A 25,046-nucleotide genomic window follows, 5' to 3' on the forward strand; every position below is an offset into this window, starting at 1 on the left:
ATTCACTGAAACGTTTCTATTTAAGCTCGTCACAAAGCTCGCACAAACAGGACGAACGAAAAGTAGCTGCTAACTGAACAACCAATTTGCGTTAAGGAATGAACCGACTGTCCCATTCATGGTAATCTGGATTAGAAAAGGAGGCTGGCTGGGCCCATCTGGTAGAGGATAAATCCGGGGATCGGGGGCGGAATCAGGCTCAGGAAAGGATGGCTGTAATTGGCCAGAATTCCCATGCCAGTCATGGGTTACTAGGGCTTCCCTTGTAGCTCTGTCAGTAGAGTCTGTCTGCAATGCAGGACACTTGGGTTCGATCGCTGGGTCGGGAAGATCCCCTGGAGAAGGAAATGGCAACCCACTCCAGTATTCCTGCCTGGAGAATCCCATGAACAGAGGAGCCTGGCAGAGTCGGACACTACTGAGCGACTTTTCACTTCACTTCACACATGGCAGTCAGCGGCCAGGCCCCGAATCCGAGCCTCATTCGCCCCTAAGGTGGGAAGGGGCGGATACGCTCTCCACCTATTTATCCCCGCTCCTGGGCGGCTTCAGGTTCAATAGCCTCAGGCCCTCGGGAGAGGTAGGGCTACGAATCTTCCGAACCCTCCTTTAAAATCGGGGAACCTAAACCACAGGAGGAGCGTTCCCAACGGACAGGCCCTCCCGCGCGGAAAGTTTCCGGGGCAGGGGGCGGGGCTGCCGGAAGTCGCCGGTCGCCGTCTGCTGTTCGTTGTTTGAGCGGCTGACGGGAAGGAGAAGCCGAAGCTCCGGTGGCGCTGCGGGGCTGCAGTCACAACCGGAGCCCGAGCCGCCGCTAGTCTCCGGACGAGCTATAAGCCAGGAGTACCGGCTGTGGAGAGGCGGGGCCCGACACCCGCTCTCCTTCTCATTTCACCATGTCGCGGGGCTCTATTGAGATTCCCCTTCGGGACACTGACGAGGTAAGTGTGGAGCATGGGGGAGGGTGGGGGCCGTGAACTTGGACGATCTCCCCCTCCCCCTTTCTCTCGACTTCGCTTCCGAAGTAAGAGCACTGTCTCTCCCAGATCGAACTCCCCTACCGAAGCTCCGACCACTTCCTTCCCCAGCCCCGGCACCCTCCCAGGCTGGGAACATCAGGTCCCCGAAACCTTGAGGCCACCCCGAGAAGGAGTTCTTTTAAAGTTCCCCTCCAACCTGTTCGTGTTTGACAGTACTCCGCTCTTCCTAGTTCAGAGGCGCGGGAGTGTGAGTGTGCTTGATCAAATGTGAGGGACCTCACAGACCACAGAGGTGGACACTGATGTCACTGTGTTCTCTCTGCTGCTCAAACTAAGTATCTCTCCCCGGGAATATGTGGGATGTCGCCCTTCCTCCCTTAGAAACTCCCGTGTCGCTGCACAAGGCTCTCTCAGCGAAATAGAGACCCCAAGCCGCTGCTGTGTGCTGATAGAATTGCCCCCCTCTCCCTTGTCTCCTCTTTTATGGATGGCCAATAGCTTGTCTGAGTAAAGCTCTCAGAATTGCTGTTGTCTTATTGGCTATCTCATATTCCTATTTGTTTGATTGAGGTGCACTATTGAGATGTGTTTCACTTACCATAAAATGCAGTGGTTTTTAGTGATATTCACAAAGCAGTATAACCACCACCACGATCTAATTCTAGGAAATTTTTCTACTGTGATTTTTGTGCCACAGTCAGGAGTGTGTGTGACACAAATGCTGCCTCCATGATGAATGTGTGCAGTGGCAACTCAAGATTGCCTTGCTTCTAGAATTGTGCTTCTTATCAGACCAATGGCATCAGAGTCTCTGGGGTGCTTATCTACACTTCACCTGCACTATGCATTAAGCAGAGTTTCCTTTCATTTTTTTCAAAGCTTTATATAGTTCTAGTGATTTGAAGACAGCTAGCAGGATTTGTTTGCTATGCTTTTACTTTACTATTCCATATAATGTATTTGGCATATGCTCCTTAAACATTTCTTAACATATACTTGTTTAGCCTTACAGAAAGTGAACACAAATCCTATGGATTAAAAAAAAAAAAAAAATTCTATGTATAACCAGACTGATGAATCTCTGGGAAAAGAGCAGTCAGAGGAGAAACATGGATTTCAAAAAGAAAAACAGGGACTTCCCTGGTACCCCATGCAGGGTTAAGACCCTGCATTTCCACTGCAGAGGGTACAAGTTCGGTCCCTGGTTGGGATATAAGATCCCACATGCTGTGGTGGCATGGCCAAAAAAAAAAAAAAAGAAAAGTAAGAGTTAAAATCTACATTTTGTATTTTAGGTCATTGAACTTGATTTTGATCAGTTACCGGAGGGAGATGAAGTTATCAGTATTCTGAAACAGGAACACACACAACTGCACATATGGATTGCTTTGGCGGTGAGTATTCATGTAACAAATACTTTTTACATGTCGACTGGAAAAAAGTATGTGGTTTCTGTTTTCAGATACAGTAATAGCCAGCTTGGGTGAATGATAGTACCGTGTATGTAAAAGTTAATTATATTATAGTCCAGTTTCCTAAGTGGTCTGCTGACCTCTGGTAAATTAGAATATGTTGGTAAAAGAAAAATTCGCTTAAGCCAAATAGTACTCAGCATTGAATATTTGATTATTTAGTGGATATTCAGTGAGGACTGGCTTATGATATGCAGATAAACTGAGAAAAAAACAAGGTGCCACAATGTAAACAATCTAACACCTCAGTACTAGCTGCATGATTATGTTTCTTTTTTGTGGGAACATTATAGGAAATGATTATAGTAATGAAATATAGTGAATACTTTAATCATTATTCCTAAGCAAGTTTGCCACAAGTCACTTTTCATGTAAGGATATAAACAAGGCATCTAATGTTAGCTTGAATAGTCAGAGAAACAGATCTGAAATTAGGTTTGTGTCCAGTGCTCAAGTGTAACTCCTGAGTTTCTTAGGCTTGGGTTTAAAGAGAGGTGCTATCAGTGACAAGCAGTGCCTTCCTGACTTAAGTGCTAAGTTTTCTCAGTCTTTGGAGAACAGGCCGTTTATGCTTGTCACTCATTTTTTTAAAACCAGAAGAGAATTTAAGTTGTTTTTTTTTTTTAGTACAAATGCCTCCTTTCACAGCACTTATATGAAAATTGGAGTCTTGCAGGGTTAGCATGACAGCTGTAGTAAGATAAATTTATGAACCATTGTGGGCTACAGGTTGTTAAAACAAGAAAGAATGTAGGCTTTGGGATTAGAAAGGCCTTTGTTCGAACTTCAACACAGCTGCTAACTAATTCTGTGACCTTCAACAAATGATCTATCTTCTGAGCCTATTTCCTCATCTAAAATAGGGGGTTGTTAACACTGGATTAAAAGATAGTTGTAGAGATTAGAGATAATGTCTAAGAAACTCCTGGCATTGTTTGTGGCCCAAAGGAAGGGGCTAATGATGGATATTCCTTATATTATTAACAAATGAAACAAATATCCACAGAAGTTATTCAACAGGCCCAAAGTCATAGATAATTTTTGGTGGATCTAGAACTAGAACCCAAGTTTTTTGTTTGGAATTCTTTTTACCTCTCACTATTTCTTTCTCTCTTTGGCTCTGATTTAGTTTGCAATCAACTATTGCTGAGTAAGGAGATGGAAACATTTATAGTGATTTTAATTTTTTAAGCAACTTGATTAGGTATATTTCACTGTAGTAAACTGCATATGGTTGATAACAGTCAAAACGGAGAAGGGTTCCTTATTAAAATAGAAATTCCTCACACTGTTGAATTAATATGGGCATATTTAGCATAGAAATTTATAAACATGTTGAGTTGGTAATTCTAACATCCTCAGGTGAATTTCAGACCACTGAATATAACACAGACATTTGAGAAGCTTTAGCACATATATACACCTGTGAAATGATCACCATATTTAAAATAACACATACATCCATCACCCCTGAAACTTTCCCCCCAGCTCTCCCTTCCCCACCCTCCCATAGTGCCCGGGCACTTGTTAATATTATTATGTATGATCAGGTAAATTAAGTCAGATTTCTTTGAATTGAGAGGGAAAAAATGCCACATGAAAGCAAAATAGTGCCCTGCCAACCCCTGATCAGCTTTTTGTCAATGAAGATTAGTTTGAGATTTATCCACATAGTTGCATATATCCAGTAGCTCCTTCTTACTGCTGAGCAGTAGCCATTGTACAGATAGATCACAGATTGTCCATTCACCTTTTCATCAACAGTTTGGTTGTTTCCAGTATGGGGCCTATAAAACCTCTGTAAACATTTGTGTTCAACTTTTTGTATGGACATAGAATAATTCTAACTTGATTATATGCCTTATAGCTGGAATACTACAAGCAAGGGAAAACAGAAGAGTTTGTCAAGTTGTTGGAAGCAGCGCGTATAGATGGCAATTTGGATTATAGAGACCATGAAAAAGACCAGATGACTTGCTTGGATACATTGGCAGCCTATTATGTTCAACAGGCTCGTAAGGAAAAGAATAAGGACAACAAGAAGGATCTTATTACACAGGCAACCCTATTGTATACAATGGCAGATAAAATTATTATGTATGATCAGGTAAACTGTCAGATTTCTTTGAATTTATGAAAGAGGAAAAAATTGCCACGTGAAAACAAAATATGTGTAATAGGCAACAGAGTTTCTAAAACAATTTTTAATATGGTTGATAACAGTCAAAAAGGAGAAGGGTTCTTTATTAAAATAGAAATTCCTCACACTGTTGAATTAATATGGGCATATTTAGCATAGAAATTTATAAACATGTTGAGTTGGTAATTCTAACATCCTCAGGTGAATTTCAGATGTATTTTAAGGAGTTTGAACTTTTCTTTTTGTCATTTTTCTTGGCTTGCATTTTGGGATAATTTCTCAATTTGTAATTCAGAATTGCTTACTGATGGTTTAAACACACTATAGTGTTAGGGGAATTTGTGTGATGCCCAACTTCTCCCCTGTATGGTTTTCATTTTCATGTTACACGTTTGTCTTAAATCACGGTTAGTCCTATGTAAAGTCAAGTGTAAAATGGTACATTACTTTTTCAGAACCATTTGTTAGGAAGAGCCTGCTTCTGCCTTCTTGAAGGTGACAAAATGGATCAAGCTGATGCACAGTTTCATTTTGTACTTAACCAGTCTCCAAATAATATTCCAGCACTGCTTGGTAAGTCATTTTCAGCAACCATCTTAGGAATCTTTATTTTTCAGCATGTGCCTAAAATACATCTCTTTGTTGATAGCTCCTTAGTAACTGGGCTGGGCAGCAAAGTAGAATAGCTTTACCTTAGTAAAAATAAAACCTTCGTGGGGTGGGGAGGAGACTTCCCTGGTGGTCTAGTGGTTAAGAATCCACCTGCCAATGCAGGCAGCATGGGTTCAATCCCTGGTCCAGGAAGATTCCACATGCCATGGAGCAACTAAACCCGTGTACCTCAACTACTGAGCCCGAGTGCTCCACAAGAGAATCCACCACAACGAGAAGCCCATGCACCATATAAAGGAGCTCCCATTCACTGCAACTAGAAGAGAGCCTGCATGCAGTAACAAAGATCCAGTGCAGCTAAAAATAAATAAAATTTTAAAAAACAAAAAAACTCTTGTAGGGAGTTCCCTGGTGGTCCATTGGTTGGGACGTCATGCTTTCATGGCCAAGGACCTGGGTTCAGGGCTACCCAGTGTGGCCAAAAAAATAAAGACGGAAAAAACTTACTGCAGGAGATCATCATTTCTATTGGCATTACAGAAATAAAATATATACCAGTTAAGCATAATTTGTAATCTACTTCTAGAGAATCAGTAAACAACCTATTTGGACAACTCTAAGCTAATTTTTGTTTTCTAACATTTCACATAAATATAGGACTGTTCTATTTATAGACATAGATTAATAGATCCTTATGGAAAGCAAGTTTAAATATGAAATCATTTTTACTATTGACTATTTTTTACTGGGAGATATATATTTGATCTAGGTGAGTTAGTGGAGAGTATATAACACTTGAGTTCTTTAATAAGTGCATGTTTATTTTAAAAAACCATTACAGGTAAAGCTTGCATTTCGTTCAACAAGAAGGATTACAGAGGCGCTCTAGCTTACTATAAGAAAGCCTTGCGGACTAACCCAGGTTGTCCAGGTAAGAGAAAAACTTCAAGTCTAAGCTGTATATGATCCAACTTAAAATATTGATATTTGATTCAAAGGCTGAGTAGAAGTAGTTCTTAATATATCTTTTTCTTGTATACTTTTTTCTTTGCAAAATCACATTCATTTAGCAAATTTTGAAATTAAATATCAAGTGTTTCCAGAAGGAGAGATTGTCAGACTGTCAAATTCTGTTGTTAGGCCAAGTAAAATAGGGAATGAAAGTTGCTCATTGGATCTGGCAACATACAAATCATTAGTGACCTTGATAAAAGCAGTTCTATTGGAATGGTAGAGGTGAGATACTCATCGGAGTGGAGTCCAAAGAGAAAAGGGAAGGAAAGGAATTGGAGGCAGCAAGTATAGAATCTAAGGAGCTTGACTTTCTAAGGAAAGTAGGAATGAAGTGACACTGGAAAGACGAATGGAATCGAGAGGATTTTTTAGGATAGGGGAGTGTGTATGGATGAGAATGATGTAGTTGAGAGGGAAATTCTGATGATGCAGGAAAAAGAGGGGAGGGTTGCTGGTGCAGTGACCTTAGATGAGAAGGGGTAGCATCTAATGAGCACTGGGGAGGTTGGCCTTTGATAAGAACATGGTTGACTTTTGGCATGGGTTTGAAATTGGGAAGCATTTATAAGCTTAGTTCTGCAGATGTGCATGTAGTCAGTCACTTTATTTAAGCCTATAATGAAGCTCTCTGTTTAAAAAATTGCTGTTTAAAAATTAGAGCTTGAAGGTACAGTATAGTCAGGCATATTGGAAGACAAGAAAAATAACATTATTTTTCTCACCCCCAGTGAGGTCAAGATTGTGATACACCCAAAGATTTTATGGTGGGATTATGTTGAGTTTAATTCTGGCATTTTGCAACTTATAAATAGTGTGTAAGCATTTAAAAAAATTTAAATCCTAAGAATGCCTTAGTTTGACAGACTAAGTAACTTGATTTTATTTTTGTAGCGGAGGTTCGTTTAGGAATGGGCCATTGCTTTGTGAAACTTAACAAACTGGAGAAAGCTCGTCTGGCATTCAGCAGAGCCCTGGAACTCAATTCCAAGTGTGTGGGAGCATTGGTGGGACTGGCTGTTCTAGAACTCAATAATAAAGAGGTGTGTGATAAAAAAACTGTTTAGTTTCTGACCGTTTTGTCAGGTGAATAGTATTAAATTATATATTGAATTATATCTCAACAGAGCTGTTAAAAAATGCAATCTTTTGGAGTCTTTCCTATTATTTGCCTTGGGGATTAGCAGTAGATTGTTTAGGACAGTGATATCAGGTATATTTATTACATTCACCCAATTTCAAAGGGCAGGAAATGCTTTCCAGTGGCAGTGTTTCTGCAGTTAAGTCTGTTAAGAAAGCTAAATTCTGAAAGTTTAACTCACTGTTTGAATTTATTTCTATTATTTTTCCTTTAATTTTTATAGTTTTTAAGGATTACTTTCCATTTGCGTTATTACAAAATCTTGGCTATGTTCTTCATGTTGTACACTACATCCTTGAACCTTTCTTATACCTTGATAGTTTATGCCACCCACTTCCCAACCCTTATATTGTCCCTCCCCTCCGCAACTGGTAATCAGTAGTTTGTTCTCTATATCTGTGACTACGCTTCTTTTTTGTTATATTCACTATTTTGTTGTATTTTTTAGATTCATATAGCATTTATCTTTCTGTGACTTATTTCACTTAATGTAATGCCTTCCAAGTCCATCCACGTTGTTACAAACGGCAAAATTTCATTCTTTTTTATGGCTGTGTTGTATTCCATTGCATGTACATGTGTGTGTATCATCTTTATCCATTCATCTGTTGATGGACACTTAAGTTATATATCTTGGCAATTATAAGTAATGGTCTGGATTTTGAGGTAGTGTTTCCAGTTAATATTTGGGTTTTCAGCTGTATGCCCAGGAGGGGAGTTGTTGGGCCATGTGGTAGTTCTATTTTTAGTTTTTTGAGAAACCTTCATGCTGTTTTCTGTAGTGGCTGTGCCAATTTATAATCCCACCATCACGGTTTGAAATTTGTTATTGCTGGCGAGAAAGTTAAAAAGAACTATATTTTGGTATCTGAACTTAGATTTGTATAATCTTATTTCTTCAGACTAGAAAAGAAACTTTGAAAAAGTGCTATTTAAGTAATGTTTCACTCATCCCTGTCATCACTGTGTTTCCTTTAGGCTGATTCCATCAAAAATGGTGTCCAGCTTCTTTCCAGAGCCTATACTATTGATCCTAGCAACCCTATGGTATTGAACCACTTAGCAAATCACTTTTTCTTCAAAAAGGTAGGAGAAATCATTTGTTAAAATTGTTTAATTTTAAATCCTTATCTTTGCTTTTCTGCACTGCAGTTGATACTTTATCTTTTTAACTTCAAAAGAAATTTTAATCAAGAGAATTTTTTCAAGTTAGAGTTTATATTAGTATCTAGGTATGTCTGTTTGTTCATTGAATCATTTAATAATTATTGACCCTGTATACCATACCCAATGTTGTGATGGAGGTGTGAAATTCAGTAAGACATTTTTTGCACTCAAGGAGTTCAGTTTCATAGAAAATGCAGACATGTGAACAAATGTAAATGTAAAAATAAAGGTCTCTACCCTGCTGTGGTAGAGAAATGAAAGAGGAAATGATTAAGTGGTTAAGAAAAGTGTTTACCACCAAGAAGGAAAACGCTCTTGAGCTACATTTTTAGAAGACGATCACTAGGTAGCTGAAAGAAGAGAGGCACAGCTTGTTTATTTTTGTATGTTGTTTATTTTGTATGTTGATCATGATGTCATTTTTAAAGTTGCCACTAATTCTGTAGAGCAATGGCTTTCTAGATTTCTTAAATACTAGAAAAGTTTTTATATAGTTGGTAAGCATGAGTTTAATAAATCATTTTGCAACTAGGTACTAAATTATACCAAGAACTTTAATTAAATAGCAATTTAAGTAAAAGTTCACAAAACTACATCGATCCTTATTAGTAATACATGCTATATTGCTGTTATTGTTGCTATTGGTATGCACTCTATCCTTACTAAATGCCAAGTACTGTTAAAAGTGCATGCGATGAATTTGTGTAATATTCAAAACAATCCTGTGAGATAGGTAATATTTTCTTAATTTTGTGGATGAATCATGGAAGCAGAGTTAATACCCTGAGGTCACAGAGCTGTTAACCATGGTGCTTTACTCTCCCTGGCTATAGAAGCCCCTTTCATAGTGAATTATTAATTAAGCTTTCAGTTTAGTTCAGTTCAGTCACTCAGTCGTGTCCGACTCTTTGTGACCCCATGAGTTGCAGCACTCCAGGCCTCCCTGTCCATCACCAACTCTGGAGTTCACTCAGACTCACATGCATCGAGTCAGTGATGCCATCCAGCCATTTCTTCCTCTCTCATCCCCTTCTCCTCCTGCCCCCAATCCCTCCCAGCATCAGAGTCTTTTCCAGTGAGTCAACTCTTCGCATGAGGTGGCCAAAGTACTGGAGTTTCAGCTTTAGCATCATTCCTTCTAAAGAAATCCCAAGGCTGATCTCCTTCAGAATGGACTGGTTGGATCTCCTTGCAGTCCAAGGGACTCTCAAGAGTATTCTCCAACACCACAGTTCAAAAGCATCAGTTCTTCGGCGCTCAGCTTTCTTCACAGTCCAACTCTCACATCCATACATGACCACTGGAAAAACCATTTATGCTATAGCTATTATAGTACTAAAAGGCAACTTAGGGAGAAGATGGAAATATATTTTAAAAGTAAATGAAGTGTTACTGTTTTAAGATAAAACATTAACATAAGTTAGATTGGTTTTTATTGGGGAAAAAAACAACAAAAAACAGGACTAATGATTCTAAATATTTGAGTGCGTATCTAGTAGTCAGTGCTTACAAATGTTAGGACAGCTTCCTTGAACCAGATGAGAATAACGCATTTTTTATTTTCAATGCTAGTCATGCTTCCACTGCTGAAGATAGAGACTTGCTTCTACTGAGCACAATTAGTGTATTCAGAACCTTAAAGATTACCTAGGTGAAATATGTAAATCAAGGGAGTCTATTTGAGTGTTACTGAACATCTGATCTATGATCAGTGCTGTGCCAGGTGTCATGAGGTCCTCTTGCACTGAATATATGTCTGTAAGGTTTACAGAGCATGTTTACATACGTTTTCTCAGTTTGTCATTAAAACAAACCTAGAAGGTACACAGGCTATTTCCATACCCTCATTCTAGTGAACAAGATATAGATTTAGCTAAAGGCTGTGTCATGTAATTAAAAGTGTGGAGTTTGAATCACTTAGTTCAGATTCTGGCATCACCATTATATATAGTTCCTTGGCTTTGGGCCAATATACTGATTTCCCTAAACCTTAATTGCCTCACTTGTAAAACAGTAATAATACCTACTTTATAGGATTTGAGGGGTGATAGTTAGGGTTGTTAAATGTAATATCCATATTACATACCTACCTAATGGGAAACAGTCCCTGTTAAAAGCTGCAATCCCGTTATTTATAATATTAAAAAAATGTCAAAAGTTTTACATCAGACCAGATTTCTGGTCAGATGAATAAAACACATTCCTATTAAAACTGAAACATTGTTTCTACCCCTGATGTATGAACTGTGACTTTTGAGACACTTGGCAGATTAATCAAAAGGAAAGTCAAATCTAGTAGGAAGGTCATGACCCATGCATTCAAATAGAGTTGAATGCAGGTCCAGGCGCTGGTACTTGTTACCTTCATGTGACAGAACATATCCTTGGAGTGGGGAAGAAAGTAAACTGAGATTCTAGCTTTTCACTCTGGTTATCCAAACTTTACTTAAGTTTCTGTTTTCCCATCAATAAAATGGTAGTAATGACATACTTTGCAGGGAAGGTTGATTAAGCTTAGAACTAACATAAGAATACCTAGTGGAGTACTTTGGATATAGTGAAAGTGTAGTTGCTTAGTCGTGTCTGATTTTTTGCAACCCTATAGACTGTATCTCACCAGGCTCCTCTGTCCATGGAATTATGTAGGCAAGGATACTGGAGTGGATTGCCATTTCCTTCTCTGAGGGATCTTCCTGACCCAGGGATCAAACCTGGGTCTCCCACATTGCAAGCAGATTACCATTTGAGCCACAAAAGAAATCCTTGGATATAATAGTTCTTATTAAATCATAACTGCTCCCATTACTATTAATAAGGGACTTAACTTCTCTTGGGTTTTCTAATCACAAAAATAGGCCTGATGCTTCAAAGGATTATTGTGGAGATTAAATGAAGTAATAGACATACTGAGCAAGTGTTAAGTACTATACAAATGTTAGTTCCCATATTCCCTAAGTTTATCAGCAAGGGGAATAAGGAGAGTGATTTGTAAATAAGGGTACAGTGCTGTTATTGTTAATTCAGTTAACAAATTTTTAAAGTGAAATTTGAGGAACCCTATGACAGACCAGTAGAGTTGTTGGAGCTTACCCATTGATTTTTGGGTCTTCCTTGTTCAGGATTACAGTAAAGTCCAGCACTTGGCTCTCCATGCATTCCATAATACAGAAGTGGAGGCCATGCAAGCAGAAAGTTGCTATCAGTTGGCTAGATCATTCCATGTCCAGGTAAGTTAATTTTACATCCTGGAGTATCTTAATTCTTTAATGGTTTTCCAGATCTTTAACTCTGTTTGTATATATTGTTGGTCTTGTTTTATTTTCATTTTTTAGGAAGATTATGACCAAGCTTTCCAATACTACTATCAAGCCACACAGTTTGCCTCATCCTCTTTTGTGCTGCCTTTTTTTGGTTTGGGACAAATGTACATTTATCGAGGTGACAAAGAGAATGCATCTCAGTGCTTTGAGAAAGTTTTGAAAGCTTATCCTAATAATTATGAAACTATGAAAATTCTTGGCTCTTTATATGCTGCTTCAGAAGACCAAGAAAAAAGAGATATTGCCAAGGTACGTTTTAAAAGTCTTAGTTATTTTCTGGTAGCTATCCCTAGATGCTCATTTCTTGTTATTGCTTATAGAAATATGTTTTTGATAGCTGAGTTTGTTCCAGTTGAAATAACAACTGACATTAAACAGGGTAGAGCAGCTACCACGTTTTACTTTCATAGCCTAGAGTTGGAATGCCTTAGCTTAATGATCTCTGTTTATCCCAGGGCCATTTGAAGAAGGTCACAGAACAGTATCCTGATGATGTTGAAGCTTGGATTGAGTTGGCACAGATCTTAGAACAGACTGATATACAGGTATTTGATCACATTTTTCATCTACCTAATGTGTTTTTGGTAAGCCTGGTATAGTGTTTCTCTCTTTTTCACTTACACCTTATTCTGTCCACCATGAAAATACAGGGTGCCCTGTCAGCCTACGGAACAGCAACACGCATCCTTCAGGAGAAAGTGCAGGCCGATGTCCCCCCAGAGATTCTGAATAACGTGGGTGCCCTTCACTTCAGACTTGGAAATCTGGGTGAGGCAAAGGTAGGAACGAAGGACTAATTCCTTCTTTTGAACTGTCAAGTTCAGTGCACACCTTTTTCGATGTATCAACCAAGTCTTTTCACAGTGTAATTTTCTTTTCTTTCTCCTAGAAATACTTTTTGGCATCTTTGGATCGTGCAAAGGCAGAAGCTGAGCATGATGAACATTATTATAACGCCATTTCTGTTACAACGTCATACAATTTAGCCAGGCTGTATGAGGCGATGTGTGAATTCCATGAAGCTGAAAAACTATATAAAAACATCTTACGGGAACATCCTAATTATGTTGACTGTAAGAATTTTAAACTTTATTTTTTATGTATTAAATGCTCACAACAGGAGCAAAAATTTAGCCTGAAAAAAATCTTTCTTGGAACTAATAATAAATAGTTTTAGGGAATTTCCTGGTGGTCCAGTGGTTAGGATTTCTTGCTTCCACTGGAGATTAATTCCCTTTTCGGGGAACTAAGATCCTGTAAGCCACACAGTGTAGCAAAAAAAAACAAAAACAAAAGTATTGAAAAAACAAAACCAACTGTTCTAAAGGTTATACCTTTTCTTCAAAGCAAATTTGTGGCCTTAAAAAAAAAAATGCAGCTTCACTTAAATTTATCCTGGAAACAGAAGGAAACAACTGAAAACCAGTGGGACCATATTTTATAGACTAGTCCATCTTCAGTGGGTCAGCTACCTTTACTAGGCTTTTAACAACTCCTTGACATATTTGGTTATGGGTTTATCTTAATGGTGGCATCTGTTTTGATTTACAGTGTTTTTAATAGTCATAAAGGAGAGTGCCTTTCCTGGAAATAATTATTCCTAAAAATGTCCTACCTTGAGTTTTTGCAACCTGAACAGTGTGAAATTTGGAAAGTTTCTAACTAAAAATCATTTATATGCTGCACTTCCCTTAAAAGAACTTAAAGCTATGATGTTTTGACTCTGGTCAAATCAAGGGCTGGTAACTTGGCCCCTGTCATACTATTATGAATAAAAAAGTGATTTAAAATAAGATTTTAGTTGAATTCCAGGCTTAATTTGAACTGAGTTGATAGGCAATTGTAAACCATTGTTGGTTTCTTGAGAGAGTGACATTTTCTGGAAAAAATAACAATTTGACAGTTGTGTGGCACTCCCTGGTGGCTCAGATGGTAAAGAATATGCCTGCAATGCAGGAGTCCTGGGTTCAGTCCTTGGGTCGGGAAGATCCCCTGAAGAAGGAAAGGCAATCCACCCCAGTATTCTTGTCTGGAGAATCCCATGGACAGAGGAGCCTGGCTAGCTACAGTCCGTGGGGTCTCAAAGAGTTGGATACGATTGAGTGACTAACACTTTCACTTTTAAAATTACTTAAGGGAAAGAGACACAGTTAGAGCCCAGGTTTTCTAACTAGTAATCCCTAGTGGTCTGTGTTTTCACTATTGTGTGATATGCCAAGCACAGTGCTGTATATCAGAGAGAAACGGGAAACAAAATGATGCCAAGCTTTTAAAATAACTTAACTTGAGATAATGACTTGATCCAGAGTGCCAGCTTGGGGAATGGAGTAGAAGAGAGAATCTGAGATTTCAAACAGGAAGGTTTGATGGTATTGAAGTTGCACTTTAACTTATTAGACATTTAATTAACTATATTGATGCTTGATGTTTTTTCACCTGTGATGTGTTAATGAAAAGCAATTATTTTAAAAGTGCAACTTTAAAATTATGGTCCTACTTTATAGCTAATATTTTAAACATAAAAACTTGTGTATTTTCAGGCTATCTGCGCCTAGGAGCAATGGCTAGAGATAAAGGAAACTTTTATGAGGCTTCAGATTGGTTTAAGGAAGCTCTTCAGATTAATCAGGTTGGTAATAATAATTCTTGGGTTTGAAAAAATAATTATATTACCACATCACCATTTTCCTTCAGGAAATCAGTTTTTTCTTTTAATGGCTATGTAGGTTGGCTTCCCCCTGCCTTTTTTTTTTTCATTTACTTTTTAAAGATACTAAAGGGCTTAGTTGGTAAAGAATCAGCCTGCAATGCAGGAGATTCTGGTTTGATTCCTGGGTTGGGAACATCTGCTGGAGAAGGGATAGGCTACCCACTCCAGTATTCTTGGGTTTCCCTTGTGGCTCAGCTGGTAAAGAATCCACCTGCAATGAGGGAGACCTGGGTTTGATCCTTGGGATGGGAAGATCCCCTGGAGAAGGGAAAGGCTACCCACTCCAGTATTCTGGCCTGAAGAATTCCATGGACTCTATATAGTCCATGGGGTTGCAGAGTCAGATAGATAGAACTGAGCAACCTTCACTTCACTTCAAAGGGTGTAGCGTCATCTAGATGTTTGGATTGTGGCCCACAATGAGAATTAGATTTCATGTCACAGCCTAGTACACACACACATGTGTATGCAAATAGCTGAGATCAAAGTTTTACAGATTAATAAATATGATTTGTAAAATCATATTGCCCTAGGCAGTACATTGATGTTTTTACTGTATTCCATTTTATTGCATCTCTTATGCTGATAACTAAACACTAAATTGATTTTACAAGTCATTAATCCATCTCAGCTGTCAGTTTGAAAAACACTGTTGTAAATGTAGCCTATAAACCTCTCCAGGAATCAGCTGTTCTGGAAAGATGGTTGATCTCCAAAGCCAGATTACAGATCTTGCTTCTTTTTATATGTGTGTTTTTAGGACCATCCAGATGCTTGGTCTTTGATTGGTAATCTTCATTTAGCAAAACAAGAATGGGGTCCAGGCCAGAAGAAATTTGAGAGGATATTAAAACAACCAGCTACTCAGAGTGACACTTATTCTATGCTGGCCCTTGGCAACGTCTGGCTTCAAACTTTGCATCAGCCCACCCGAGATAGAGAAAAGGTAATCTCTTTTCATTTCGTTAAAACAAAGTTGATTCTTACTTGATTCTTATTTGAATTTTTTTAATAATCTTTTTATAGGAAAAGCGTCATCAGGATCGTGCTCTCGCTATCTATAAACAAGTACTCAGAAATGATGCAAAGAATCTATACGCTGCTAATGGCATAGGTAATTATAAGATTTGGATATCCTAATTGTAAAATAAATGCTTTTGGAAGGATGTTTATAGATCAGATTTTCTCTCTAGTTTATTTTTCTGGCTACAAATAGGAAGTTCTAATTCCGTGACCCTTTTTATAACTTTAGGAGCTGTCTTGGCCCACAAAGGATATTTCCGTGAAGCTCGTGATGTATTTGCCCAAGTAAGAGAAGCAACAGCAGATATCAGTGATGTGTGGTTGAATCTAGCACACATCTACGTGGAACAAAAGCAATATATCAGTGCTGTTCAGATGGTAATGTTTTATTTTTCAAATATTTTATTTTGTGATCATCGTTGAGCAGTTGTTTTCTTAACCATTCTGGCCCCATTGGTTTAGAGGCTTATAATTTTATAAGGTTAAGACCAGTCTTTGATGTCCAGACAAAGATGTGAGTCCTGGCTCCACCATTAATTGCACGTCTTGGGCATGTCTATAAGACAGAAATACTTGTACCTTAATCTCATAGAATTTTATGAGGATCCAGAATGAAAAATACTTGGCACTAATTTGCCTAGCATAGCAGTATAAGTGCCGGAAGATAGTGGGATTTATTATTCATTTGGGCTTCCCTAGTGGCTCAGCTGGTAAAGAATCCACCTGCAATGCAGGAGACCTGGCTTCGATCCCTGGGCTGGGACGATCCCCTTGAGAAAGGAATAGCTACCCACTCCAGTATTCTGGCCTGGAGAATTCCACGGACTGTATAGTACATGGAGTTGCAAAGAGTCGGGCACGATTGAGCAATTATTCATTTGCTCATTTTATCCTGTTCCTTTTCAGATGAGAACTGCAATTCAGAAAGGTTAAAAGACATTTAAAAAGAAAAAACTCCCTCCATGGGGATAACTTCATAGCTCGAGATTTTTGTTACGCTTTTCATATTTGTTGATTACTTGAAGTAAAAGAGTCATGCCCCAGCATCTTTAGCATAGTGAGCATCTTTAGCATACCTAGTGAAAAAGGAAAAATGCTCTTATTGAAATTATGGCCAGAAAAAAACAAGTTTCTGACCAAAGATAGAAGACATGAGCAGTCCAGGCTCTGGGAAGTAGTTAACCATTTTTTCTAAAAAGGATGAGTATTATTATTATTATTGGAAAGGTAACTCATCACAAGGACTTACAGAACCCTGATTGCATATGGTAGTCTAAGAGGTTGTATTTTTGGAGGTCAGCCTTCTTGGTCTGCAAGTCAATTGCTAGGAATAGCCAGGGATAAACCATCTAACCGTCTTCACTGAGAAGAACTTGCCTACAACACTCGTAACGTTGCATGGTCAGAAACTGACTTGTTCGTGGCAAAATTAATACCAGCATTGCTATATTAGTTTTACGAAGAGATTAACAACCAGAACTGTGACGCTTCTCATATTGATTGCCAGTAGGTTCCACCAGCCCTAAAGAAAGGTGGTAGAGCACCATAGGAGCCAAGTGTATGACTTCTGATAAATCATCAGTAAGTCTTTTCTAGATTGTATTGCTAAAGATAGAAAAAAGACCTTCCATCTGTTTCACCTTTCAGTGTTGGTCCAGATTTCAAATGGAAAGACTATTTCGAGTATGTAATTTTTCTTATCAGGTTTTTATGTTGTGAAAATGTATGCTGGTGAATGTCAAGAATCAGTCTCAATTTAGTCTTTGAAACTAACCATCCAGAAGATAAAATACCTTTTCACATAGCTTTAAGATCGCTTGAAATTTTGTTATAATAGTATGTAATTGTTGTTGTGCTTTAATTAATTTTTTCTCTTTTTGTAGTATGAAAACTGCCTCAGAAAGTTTTATAAGCACCAGAACACAGAAGTTGTGCTGTATTTGGCCCGGGCCCTCTTCAAATGTGGCAAGTTACAGGAATGCAAACAAACCCTGCTGAAGGTAAAAAAAGGGAACTCAATTCTGTGCTAGTTTGTATTTTTTACTCTGTTTTACGCTTGCTTACATGCCTAATACTCTTAACTAAAATTGTTTTCATGTTTTCATAACATATGAAAAATTTGCTTTGTTTTTATTTATAGGCTAGACACGTGGCACCCAGTGATACAGTTCTTATGTTTAATGTGGCCTTGGTCCTACAAAGATTAGCTACCTCTGTCCTGAAAGATGAAAAGAGTAATCTGAAGGAAGTACTTAATGCTGTGAAGGAACTGGAGCTTGCACACAGGTAAGATTTTGTACCTGTTCCAAACAACCTTTGAAATTGTTTCTTTAAACCCATATGTCTCAAAGGAGAATCATTCTCTAGTAGAATCATTCTGGCAACTTTTAAACCAAAGCACACAGCTGCCACTAGGTGACATCAAACCATAGCCAGGATCCTGCTAGAATTGGATCCTATAGTCCAACCCCTATAACTGGCTAGCTTTATAGGCTTGCCCTAGATTTTTTATTAATCTGAGAGTAATATGACCCAGAATTTCACATACTAGAAACTTTTAGACTCCACTTATGTTGGAGTTATACCAGTGTCACCTGTTATACCGGTGTCTTCTCTGAGATAGGAGTCTTCCTTGAGCTAAGATTAAGGCCTTTCCTCTTAAATGACTGAATAAGTTTATTTGGCTTAACTCAATTTATGTAACTTTACAGTATTTAGTTGGTAACTCAGTGTATGTTAAAGTTAAAATCTGACATCTCTTCAGGTTTTATCCAACCTTATTTGAGTTCTTGTTTTAAGTATTTCTTGCCTTTCCTAGCAAATTATATGTACTTTCATGGCTTAAGCCTCCTAACCTCCATGCTGACATATTTAGTAAATTTGATGTTTAGTAAATATTAGTTGCTGGAATTGATTTTTGGTTGTTTGTGAATTTACTGATAATGTTAAATATAACTTTATCTTCATGAACTTACTGGTATTGCGTGGTATGTTGTTGAGAGTTCTTTTTTAAGTGAGTTGTATATGTGTTTTTCCTATTGAGATGACAGCCCTTTGTGAATACATTTAAGTTAAGTGTTCATTAATTTCAGTCAGTATGTAAGCCTTCTCTGAAACTTCTTTTTGAAAACAGATTAAAAATCTAAAGGGTCTGTTTGATTAATTTTTTTTTTACATATTTTATTTTCTCATTCCATTTAGATATTTCAGTTACTTGAGTAAAGTGGGAGATAAAATGAGATTTGACTTGGCCCTCGCTGCTACAGAAGCCAGGTAATGTTACTATTTATTATGGAAGGTGACTTTGGGTGAGGTAATGATATCCATATGGGCTGGGAGAGTGACACAGTAGTGAGGGATTCTGACCTTCTAGGCATCAGTCTTTCTCCTCTCTGGGATGTTCCACCCTGGGCTAAGGCTTTTTCTTGAGGGTTCTTTCAGGGAATATGCCAAAGTTAATTTAGTTCAAGTCCTGAAGTTATATGGGAAAAGACTTTTCTGATTTCACTAACATCAGCTATGTAGTCAGAATCAAGACACGATTCCCGACTCTGAGTTATATGTAAAGATATTGTTGGGAATCTTTTTAGCTGTGCTTTGGGAAGACAGTTATAATTTGGACACTTAAAATAATTGACAGTATTGGCTTATGAGAAATTAAGTTAATTTGCTGATTAAGATTTCCTATGATCCTGCTTCAAACTTTTAAATATGTGTAAATAATATAAATGCTCTGAGTTTTTAAATAAAAAGTATACTAGCTGCATTCATATTTCTCGAAATTGGGAACGTTCTAGGCAATGCTCTGATTTACTGAGCCAGGCGCAATACCACGTGGCCCGTGCACGCAAACAAGACGAAGAAGAAAGGGAGTTGCGGGCCAAACAAGAACAAGAGAAAGAACTGCTAAGGCAGAAACTTCTCAAAGAACAGGTATTTCTTGTGTTTGCAGTGATATAGAATTAAAGGTGTGCATACATACACTTTGTTAGAAACAGTTCTTTTGATGATAGCCATGATTTTATGGTCATAAGAACATTTTGATGAGATTTTTCCCTACCCTTTTTTCCTCATAGGAAGAGAAACGTCTCAGAGAAAAAGAAGAGCAAAAGAAACTTTTGGAACAGCGGGCCCAGTATGTAGAAAAGACCAAAAATATTCTTATGTTTACTGGAGAGACTGAAGCAACAAAAGAAAAGAAAAGAGGTGGTGGTGGTGGACGGGTAAGATGACTCCAGCTGGAAATGAAGTTACCTGCCTAAATGCACTCAACATTTAGTTGCGCGTTGGCTTCCTCCTCGGCTAAAGGATAGTCTTCAACGCAGAGAATGCTTTAAATGGTATCTAGTCTTTAGAAATGCACCTCAGTGTTAGTTTTAGTATAGTTTATCTTGTAGCAGCCTTGCAGTTGATGATCTTTGCTATGAGAAACATTCATCCCAATTAGCAGTTTTAAAGTATGGGCCTCACCATGCACCTCTTCCAGTCAATTCAGGGGACTGATGGCATGAGGCCTATTTCATACAGCCATATTCTACCAGCCAGGACAGCACTGACTGTGGTCTTCTTTGGATTTCAGCGTTCCAAGAAGGGAGGAGAGTTCGATGAATTTGTCAATGATGACACCGATGAGGACCTGCCTGTCTCCAAAAAGAAGAAGCGAAGGAAGGGCAGTGGTAGTGAGCAAGAAGGCGAGGAAGAGGAGGGTGGCGAGAGAAAGAAGAAGAAGAGGAGAAGGTAGTGTCATGGGATGACTTTTTCAGTCACTTCATGAAAGTGGAAAACACCTTTCACCTTCTGAATCTTAGGGCTAGAATTTGGGAACACCTGGTAATCTCTTGATCCACCCAGACAGAAACCTTTCCTGCTCCTGCTTCCTGCTTTAATCCTAAAATGGACCCCAGTTACCAAATACTACAAATTTCCTTCTGAGAGCTCTGAGCCAGTCATAATTGCCTTTCTTATGTCTATAAAATTGCAACACTTAATTGGAAAACCTATGCAATTTAGAATGAGAAAAGTTAGTGGTTCTGTGCCAACTGTCCATCTTAATAACCTTAAAAAGCCCCAAACCTCAGTTTCTCTCTGTAAAATGGTGAGAGTTGTGGCTCACCTCAAGTTTCACAGGATGGGTAAAATGTGAATTTAGCTGAAAGAAGGGCTTTTCATCCTCCCATGCCATCCGCTGTGAGGACAAGGGGTGCCTTGTCCTCTCTTACCTGGAGGGGCCCTTGAACTCTCCCACTCCTCTCGTGGTGCTTCCCTTTCCGGGAACCTCCAGGATTATCTAGGCCTGTTCTTCCCAACCCGAGGCTGACTCTGCTTGTGGAATTCAATCAGACACACTGACCTGTGGAATTGAAGCTATGGCTGAATATTAGCAGACCTAGGATGAGTAGTTGGGAAGGAAGGAAGAGGAGGGGGAGGATGCTGAGTCTGGAGCCTGGATCTTTTCTCATATCCTCTTATCACTCACCAAGAGCAAGATCTGAGCTTATCTTACATGCATTAAGAGGGCTCAACAGTGACTCACATAGTCAGCAGACTTTGCATAAATCCATGGTTTATTTGTATGGCAGACTGCTGAGCCTTGTGCAGCAACTGTAAGTTGTGGCCTCACAGTCTGGTTTCATTTAGCACCCGTAGAGAAGGGTGTTGAGAATGACTCATACCATTTGGATGGCGAAGAAGTCTTGGGCTTTATAGGCATATGAGTGAATCTTGACACACTTTCTTTTGGTATTCACTATAGACCTCCGAAGGGAGATGAAGGATCTGATGATGATGAAACAGAAAATGGCCCCAAACCGAAAAAGCGCCGTCCCCCGAGAGCAGAGAAGAAGAAGGCTGTGAGTGTCCAACACGTTTTTCTTCCCTGGTAGGCATAAAAGATGTCTGCTAGATACATCCTCCTCCTGCAGTGTCTCCAAGCACAGACGCTTGCTTCTAAAGTCTGTTGGTCGCCGTTTGATTGTATCATTGCAATGCAAACCCAATTTAACATGACATCCTAACGGAAGTCTTCACTAATCTATTATGTGTGTTCTTTCTTTAGCCCAAGCCAGAACGTCTGCCTCCTTCAATGAAGGGAAAAATAAAATCCAAAGCCATAATATCATCAAGTGATGATTCGTCTGATGAAGATAAACTGAAAATTGCTGATGAAGGGTAGGAATTTTTTGCTTGGTGTGTTCTCCTAATGAAAGGTAACCGAGAGTGGTCACTGTGACAGAATGTCATCTCTAGTTTCTTAGAATCTTAGAACTGGAAGACACCTTATCACACACCTCATTCTGATCTTGTCATTTTGTCTACCAAATATTTGTCCCTTACAGAAGGAAACCTATTTTGAAACCTCCTTTCTTCCTGGATATTAGTTGAAATTTTCTATATGACATCCTCCTACACAAAATGTATCATTTTGCTACACTGCCATTGACTGGCTTAAAGTATTAGGAGTAGCTGGATCTTGGTCACAGGAAGAAAGGCACTTTCTTGACCATTTCCTCCCTTGTCAGGCAGGGATGACTCAGCACTCCCTGCCTGTGGAGGGCTTGTCCTTTACTCCTTTAGCTTACAGCCCACTTGGTCAAACAATATTCTGTTTTACTTGTCCTGAACTTGCACCTGAAGCTCCACATTTGGATTCCTAGACTAGGACTCTTAATACCATACTACGCCTTATTCTTCTGATGGCTATCATTTCACTGATAGCATCATTTCATTCACTCATCCAACAGATATTTGAATATCCATGTTATGAGATGAGTGCTAAGTGCTGGAGATGCAGAGGAAAAAGACATTGACCCCTCTCAAAGGAATTTGTCCTTTAGAAGCAGTTAGAGAATGACAGATAAGCCAAAACTACATTATACTGGGGAAAGTGTTATCACTTATATTTTCCATTTATTGCTTGCCAGGGACCATATGTAATCTGGAGTTGAAGTATTAAGGGTAATTACTGAGATATATTTTGTAAAAGGCTGTTTAAGTCTTTTAGAAGAATAAAGAGTCCTAATCACCTGTACTTCTAAAAAAAAAAAAACAATAAATAATAAAAAAGAGTTTTTTAAATAAAAGCAAGAGAGGGAGTCCTGGTGGGTTAGAGGTGAGGCAGCAGTGAGAGGTTAGCATGTTGAAGGGGCTAGGGGTCTGTGGCCGGGGGTGGGGTGGCTAGCCTGGTAGGGTAAAGCATCTGTGAAGATGTTTGGTTCCCATTTTCTCTGAAGACACTGGTTGACACAGATTCAGATTGCTTTTCCATAAACCACTGGTCCTTGCCCACAGTGTTATCCTGGTCCATGGATTAGAGGCGTGATGGTTGAACCCTCAGGAAGTGTTTCCTTCTTTAGCCAGATGGAATGGAGTGAATTAGATTCAAGGGGCCCACTGGTACCTGGTGTATATACAGAAGGAATATCCAGCATCCTCTTGTGCACGCTTCACGTCCTTCCCGAGTGACCTGAGTTACATGATGCGTGTCTAGGTCTCTTTCAGATGTAAGCACAAAGAGCCTCTCTTCAGTCTGCAGGGATGTTTTCATTGCTGGGGAGAGTAATCTGTTTCACCTCCATCACCCTTCTTAGACTGACCCTGTAGGATTTAATATTCCTTTCTTGGAATATTTGTCATGGAAACCAAAACCAAGGAATATGCCAGAGGAGAAGCAGGTCCCTCCTGGTGAGCGCAGTGCAGTGGGGGGTTGGGGGGGTGGAGGTAGCAGCTGTCGCAGTGGTTGAGGGAACGTTTGTTCCTGCAGGAAGCCAAGATTCCCTGGCCACCACCATCCCGAGCATTAGCACAAGTCCCTTTCCTTTAACGTCCGATGTGTAGAGAGCAAGCAGCAGAACCCCCTCAGCCCAGTGTCCCGCGCAGAGTAAGTCTAGTCGTGTCCGAGGGCGTCAGAGCAGAAGCAAAGCCCAGATCTGGGATGGTGGCTTGGCTCCTTGGCCGACTGCTACACAGATGGGACAGGGAGCCCCACTCAGCCAACCCCTGGGAGAGGGTTCATGTCCATAGTCTCTGTAGCCAAGTGAGGTCCTAGGCTTTACCTCTGCTGCTATGGATTTGCTTATAAAGATAAATGTATTCCTTCCTTACCTGATTTTACGTGTGAAATTCATTCTGATGAAAGGTGCCTGGTGTGACCAGTGAGAGTCATCCTTCCCTGTTTTTATTCTGTCTTAGGGCTAACGTGCCTCATTCTTTCTTCCTACTTAATCCCATTTTTATTATGAACAACATCTCATTTACAAAAAAAGTACACCAAAGAAATATCACAGTAAAAACACTGATCAGGTCCAGAATATTCTGCCCTTCTCTTTTAAAAGGCCATCCCCTGATTGTCAGGTGGTGTCGGTCAGAGACCTGGCCTGTAACGAGCATTTCTCTTTGCCAGGCATCCCCGCAACAGCCACAGCAACAGCGACTCAGATGAGGGCGAGCCACGGAAGAAGGGTGCCTCCTCGGAGAGCGACTCGGAGGAGAACCAGAACAAGTCCGGCAGCGAGGCCGGCAGCCCCCGGCGGTCCCGGAGATCCCACTCCGATGAGGATTCAGACAGCGACCAGCCGGCCAGGAAACGCAGGCCCTCAGGCTCCGAACAGTCAGACAACGAGTCCCTGCGGTCAGGGCGGAGCCGCTCCGCAGGCTCTGAGATGGACTCCCGGCCCGCGTCCCCGAGTGCCGAGTCGGACCACGACTCAGAAAGAGCATCTGACAATGAGGGCTCCGGCCCAGGTTCCGGAAATGAATCTGAACCCGAGGGATCCAACAATGAGGCCTCGGATAGGGGCTCAGAACGTGGTTCAGATGATAGCGACTAGGCTCTATTTCATGAATATGCTTCATCTCTGCAGGAAACTTTTTTTAACATATGAAAGCTGTGATAAAAACATTTCAGGTGTTTGGTCAGTGGTGAAATTTTTGCTAAGGCAATTTTTTCCCCTATCCATTCGTACATTACTATGACCCAAGAGATGTTTCCCGTGCTAGAGTCTAATATTTGAGTCTCTTGAGCAAAAGGTGACTATTCTTCATTATGGTACAATTCCACCTATCATATGTGAAAACCCCAGAAAAATACACCCATGTGCTGAAGCATTCCTACAGAGTTGTGAGTGCCTACAACAGTGGCACACGTGTCATCTTTGTATGTTAAGCAGTATACTGTTTGGATTTCTATTACAATCTTTTACCAAGTGGTGTGAGAAACTTGGTGTTACTGTCTTTTTCCATTTCAAGCTTAGATCAAGAATATTTTTATTTTCTGGAGAAAGAGGTATCTACTGTATAATTGCACCAAAGTACAAATGAAAGGAAGGTTTTCTTCAATAGGGTAATACTGCAGCCATGTAGATAAAAACACAAATATATCGTTTGTTAGGTTGACTAAGATGTGGAAAAATGCTTTTCTGTTAGTAGAATGCAAAGACCTACCTAAGCCACATAATAAAATTCTTTTACCAATT

General features: G+C 39.6%; 1 protein-coding gene across 1 annotated transcript; it reads left to right on the forward strand.

Moving 5' to 3' along the window:
* On the forward strand, positions 392 to 25,046 carry CTR9 (CTR9 homolog, Paf1/RNA polymerase II complex component). The gene is made up of 25 exons (XM_005689680.3): positions 392 to 941; positions 2,276 to 2,374; positions 4,320 to 4,559; positions 5,048 to 5,165; positions 6,046 to 6,135; positions 7,110 to 7,258; positions 8,335 to 8,442; positions 11,643 to 11,750; positions 11,856 to 12,092; positions 12,299 to 12,388; positions 12,494 to 12,622; positions 12,733 to 12,916; positions 14,384 to 14,472; positions 15,314 to 15,499; positions 15,580 to 15,667; positions 15,806 to 15,954; positions 17,460 to 17,576; positions 17,717 to 17,862; positions 18,778 to 18,849; positions 19,374 to 19,509; positions 19,653 to 19,799; positions 20,156 to 20,313; positions 21,329 to 21,425; positions 21,632 to 21,744; positions 23,975 to 25,046. The coding sequence occupies exons 1-25, from the start codon at positions 897 to 899 to the stop codon at positions 24,399 to 24,401; spliced, it is 3,522 nt and encodes a 1,173-aa protein (XP_005689737.1). The 5' UTR covers positions 392 to 896; the 3' UTR covers positions 24,402 to 25,046.

The sequence above is a fragment of the Capra hircus genome, chromosome 15 (assembly GCF_001704415.2).
Source record: "Capra hircus breed San Clemente chromosome 15, ASM170441v1, whole genome shotgun sequence".
NCBI classification, from domain to species: Eukaryota; Metazoa; Chordata; class Mammalia; order Artiodactyla; family Bovidae; genus Capra; species Capra hircus.

Coding starts and splice junctions, on each gene's coding strand:
- CTR9 (XM_005689680.3), top strand. CDS start 897: ATGTCGCGGGGCTCTATTGAGATTCCCCTTCGGGACACTGACGAG. Junction 8,443..11,642: donor ATCACTTTTTCTTCAAAAAG/GTAGGAGAAATC, acceptor TTCCTTGTTCAG/GATTACAGTAAAGTCCAGCA. Junction 12,623..12,732: donor GAAATCTGGGTGAGGCAAAG/GTAGGAACGAAG, acceptor TCTTTCTCCTAG/AAATACTTTTTGGCATCTTT.